Source organism: Lolium perenne, chromosome 7, assembly GCF_019359855.2.
Source record: "Lolium perenne isolate Kyuss_39 chromosome 7, Kyuss_2.0, whole genome shotgun sequence".
NCBI classification, from domain to species: domain Eukaryota; kingdom Viridiplantae; phylum Streptophyta; class Magnoliopsida; order Poales; family Poaceae; genus Lolium; species Lolium perenne.
The window spans coordinates 323,005,991-323,011,013 of NC_067250.2; the positions used below are offsets into that span (position 1 = coordinate 323,005,991).

The 5,023-nt window shown below is 49.2% G+C and overlaps 1 protein-coding gene across 2 annotated transcripts; it reads left to right on the forward strand.

Annotated features, from left to right (window-relative positions):
* The first annotated feature begins 352 nt into the window (after window positions 1-352).
* LOC127315015 (uncharacterized) lies at window positions 353-3,701 on the forward strand. Of its 2 annotated transcripts, none has more exons than XM_051345558.2 (4): window positions 353-1,485; window positions 1,577-1,665; window positions 1,815-1,945; window positions 2,438-3,701. In XM_051345558.2, the coding sequence occupies exons 1-4, from the start codon at window positions 1,219-1,221 to the stop codon at window positions 2,566-2,568; spliced, it is 618 nt and encodes a 205-aa protein (XP_051201518.1). In that variant the 5' UTR covers window positions 353-1,218; the 3' UTR covers window positions 2,569-3,701. The 2 variants fall into 2 exon arrangements, with proteins under 2 accessions (XP_051201518.1, XP_051201519.1); XM_051345559.2 differs by having other exon boundaries at window positions 364-1,485; window positions 1,577-1,718.
* The last annotated feature ends 1,322 nt before the right edge of the window (window positions 3,702-5,023 follow it).

Here is a 5,023-nt window from a genome sequence, read left to right on the forward strand (position 1 = left end):
GCATCATCAACAGCGGAACAACGACTTCTTGTTAGTGGTGTCGCCGACCTAAGTGGAGCAAGAACTCTTGTTAGTGGTGTCGAGGAGATCGACACGTCGCCAGAAGATCCGGTGGTTCACCTCTCTCCCCCGTACCTTGGCGTGGAACCTCGGGGCGAGGTTCCTTGTTAGTGGTGTCGATTGTAACGGCCCAGGGTAGCACCCTATTAGATTTGTTTGTTATTTTCTTTTGTGCATCATCATGGCATCATGCATGTCATATCCATGTTTAAACAAAATAAAATTATTTAAATCAAATCTATTTTAGTTCTCTCTTGTATGGTTCTATAAAACCACCTTTCTCGTTTTTCTTATTTTAATTAAACCAAAACCAAATATTTACAGACTTCTCAAAATTATTCCAAAACCAAAATATTGTGTTTCAAATCTTTTAAAACCTTCCCTCATCTTGTTCTTTGCCCTGATGTTTCGGCAAGAAAAAGAAAAGAAGAAACACCATAGAAGAAGAAATGAAGAGAAGAGCAGCCTAATCCTGGCTATACGAATCATCAGTCTGATCTTTTATATCTTCGTGTCATGTTCCTTCTTTGAGCCCACTTCGTTGCATTCAGGGTGCAGCCCACCTCTTTTCTTTTCTCACCACCAAAAACCAGCAGCCCATATTCATTCTTCTCTCCATCGGATCCCAGGCCCAAGCTGCCACCGAAGACACCATATCCTGTTTCACCTTCGTCGTCTCGTACGGCAGCACATCCCTTCGCTCGCAAGTCGCTGTCTACTGATGGGACGGCTCCCATGCACCGCTCCTCCATATAAAATCCATCAGCCACCACTTCCCGAACCCTAGTTTCACTTCTTCCGCACAGCGCCGCCACCCCTCTTTTATTCTCGTCGCTGCTCTCTTCTTCCTGCATCCCAAGAGAAAAACAGCAGCCGCGTGTTTTCCGTCGTCGACGGTCGACCACGCCCATCGCTCCGTCTTCTGCTTCCGGGAAAGGCCGACGTCTTCCAGTTCATCGTCGTCCACGACCTCGCCTTTTTACAGCACACGCCGGAGCTGTTCTTCGCCTCCGCGCTCGCTCTCGTCGTCGTCCGTCGCCAAGACCGCCAACACCCGGACGTCCGCGGTGAACCGCAGCTCTGCCCCGCCGGAACCGCTCCATCTTCCACGTCGTCGTCGCAGCGAGTTGCGTGTCGCTCGTCCTCGTCCGCAAGCGCATGCAGCAGCCCCGCCGGCCGTCGTTCCGGCTCCCGTCGAGTACGGCGGCCGTCACCTTCCAGCTCGTCTTCGTCCGCGCCATCGCCGGACGTCGCCTCGTCGCTGCACCGTCCACCTCCGGCCACGCAGCCATATCCGCCTCCAGCCTGGAAGCTCGTCCCCGAGCCGTGCCTTGCTCCGGTACGTGCTGCTCCGTGAGGCCTCGTCACGTCATGGCCGTCATCGACCATCTGCTTCCGCCCGTCTCCATCAAAGCTGCACCGAAGGTCCAACCTGCCTGGCCTCTTTTCCATCGATCGCTTGTTTGCTATACCTGCACGAGACCAACGTCTGAACTCTCTTTCTGTTTATCTTCAGTCTGCTAGCGCCGTGGTCGCACTCCGTCAGAAGCTCGCTCCGTTCCCCGGCCACGATGTGGTTCAGTCCCGACCGCATCCTTGCAGCAAGTATTCATCATTTCCCTGTACAGTACATCAACATCTGCTCCGTAGACTAGCTGGTTCGTTCCTGCAATGCATCTGTGCAATCCAGTGTTCAATCCCCAAGCCATGCAAAGCCACCTCTTTTTCTTATTTAATTCTTTGCTCGCTGACAGCTGGGCCCTCCTCGTCTTTGGCTCGAGCTGGCTCTTCGGTGACAGAAATCGTGCACCAGCACCGCCTCGTCAGCTTCCCAGTCAGCGCCCCCTGGTCCCACCGTCAGCCGATGTGGCTAGCTCTCCTTCTGGTATAAAACGTTTTCCTCTTTTCTCTGTTTTCTGAAAATTGCAGAAAATGTTTGAAACTTGATAAATTCATATCTCTTGAACGATAACTCGAAATAAAAAGTGCTAAACATGAAAATTGATCAGAAAAATGTGCTGAACATGATTATGCCATCCATTCATCTGTTTGCATCTTGCATCATGTAGCTCATGGATAGTCGTGTATGTTCACCTCACATATATGCGGAGTATTTTGGATTTCCAACTATGGTTTTCCCCGCTCCGTTTAATATTGAAGTAGCACACCCCTGCCATGATATGCCATGCTAATCAACATTTAACTTTGGCGGTAGAAATGCAACTCCAACTATAAATTGTTTGTCCGGGGTTCCGACTCCGATTAAATTGGATAAGTTGCATCGCCGCATCATGTTTGCCATGCCATGCATATCATATCATGATCATGCCGATTCTTTCTCCGTAGTAGTAAGTGTTGCACCCGTTGATTGTTCCAGCATTTGCTTCTTCCCGGATAGGATCCCGAAGTGTTGATGTGAGATACGACGAGTTCTCCGACAAGTTCTTCTGCTGCTTTTCACAGGCGAGCCCACCCCTTCACCTATTTTACTTTTACATGCTCTTTTGATCTATTGCTATCCTTATGTTGCGATTCTGTTGTGTCACGTGTCCTATCCACCTGTTACCTATATGTCCGAGATACACCTCCTCGCCCTACCTATTGTTTGTTGTTTGCCAGCCTTGCGAGTCGTAGGCGTGTTTAGGCTTTGTTGTTTATCTCGATCTGTTATCGGGATATGTTGGGTTGTTGGGAGGTTTTTACATGCTATATCATTTGTTGGAGATAATCACACTTTACTTTATTGTTAACAACTAAAATTGTAAGCAGAGGCATCTGTGAGCCCCTTTGCGAAAGCATCGGAACTTTGACTCGCTAATGTCCCCTAGGACCCGAGTTCTTGTTATCTGTTCCGAGATTGAGCGCTCTACCCGTACGTGGGGGAGTGGGACCCCCATCACCCACTACCTTTCCTCGAGTCTGTTTATTGGGAGCCACAACCTTGGTTTTATTTGCTCATATGCACGATGCACGATTTACTTCCTGTTGCCTTCGGTGTTTATATTATGTATCGTACTCATATCGTGGAACGATTAGCGAAAGCAGGTTGTTCACACTTAGCTTAGCCGTTGGCACAAACCTCTGGGTCCGTATCGGAGTACGGCCGAACTTCGTCACGGGTAGCTTAGTGGGGTGGCTCCCCTTAAACTTTCTCTTGCATTGGGAACGGTCTTGATGTGAGACTCCACCAGTAGTAAGTGGGTTCGAGCATGCGTATGGTTACATTTGGGCAACCCCTGCAGGGTGTACATCTTATCGATAAGCCGTGTCCGCGGTTATGGACGACTTGGAATTGTATAGCTTGATCATAGAACAACTTACACCTTATATCCTGTTGCTAATAATTTGCTAATAAAACTTTTTCAAAAAAATGTGTGTGTGCCTTTGACAGTACCTCTTTGCGAAGGGGGATCGCATCGGCTGTGTTATGTTTGCAGAGTATAGAACTGTTACCTTGTGCGCTCTCTTATCTTCTCTGAGTAGACGGATGTTGTAGCGAGTCTCTATTGGATAGTAGCTTTGCTGCCGCTAAACTCCACATATAGCCGGGTGAAGTTTATACCGCCCACCAGCGAGCATAGCGGGTCTTGTCTCGCAAGTACGTGCCAATGGTACTTACCCTCGCCTTCCTTTCTTTTTGTCTCCTCCCCTTCGCAAACCGATGGCCCGATTTTGACAGGTACGAGATGATGACGTTAGCAAGGTTACCCTTCCGCTTGGCACAGGCAGGGTTATGGACGCCACTGGTTATCTTCAGGACTCTTAGTCCAATTTGTATCTTGTCCGTACTCGGGCGTATTTGATCTTCTGTATGATTCGGATCTTTGTATTGTGTATTTGTATCTTGACTCGTTGGAGTCGTTGTTGTATATATGTTTCTTGTGGGCTCTATTGTAATCCTGTTGTAATGTTACCGCTCGTGTTAATTCCTCTGGCATCATGTGTGTGATTAGTCGCGCACGTCGTGTCGGAGGGCGTCTCAGAATCGATATCATGCGGATTTTGGCGGGTTCGCTGGGATCCTCATATTACCGGTTCCGGGGCGTCACACCCCCGAGCCTTAGTCAAGGCGAGAATAGCGGTGAGGATGCACAGATCAACCAAAGGGCCTTGAACTCAGGTAATTCTGAGACAACCACCGTGCCGAGTCAGCCAAACTTGCCCCCATTGACCACCTTTCTTCCGCTGAAAGCCGATGTTGCAGACGAAAACACCAACAGCTTAATGAGAAAGAGGCTGCCTTGCATGCCAAAACTGATGCTTCTCAAAATCGGCTCCTTGCAGCTGAGGCAGCTCTCATTGTTCATCCCCTCACGGAAACAGAAGGCCTTGAAGCTGAACTGAAGACCGTCTTGGCGAAAATCCGCGTTTTGAACACGCAGCTGGTAGATCTTGTGTAACTGTACTAGAGTCGATGGCTGTACATCGGCTTTGTTTCTTAGCTCTAAAGTCGATGTCCGTGCATCGGCTGAAAAAAAATTTTACTGGCCGATTTTCTATCGGCCCCCAATATTTCACTGCACATGTATCGCACATGTCCCTCTGATTAGGTGCCCCCCGAGCCGAATCTGCCAGGTAACTGCGGATATCGGCTCTGTAGTCAACCAAGGCACTGTATTTGCGCGTCGGCTCTGGTGGGAGCAATGTTGATTTTTTCCCAGCTCATCAGCCGACGTAAAACCGCTGCCCATTAGATCGATGTTGAACACAGGCAGAACGTGTGGTGAGGATAATTTTGGCCGATTGCTAGAATCGGCCTCCATGTTGATCGAAGCGCTCAATGAAGGTTTTGCAATGTTCCTCCATAGATCTTTGGGGCCGATCCCAAGAATCGGCCTCGCCACGTTTGTTCATAGGTTTGTTCTTGCTACACGGTCAGGCCGGTGGATAAGACTAGCCTGACCCCGTTCTTCGTCACGTCGATGCGCTCGCAATCATCCAAATTGATGCCTGAGAGTGGCTC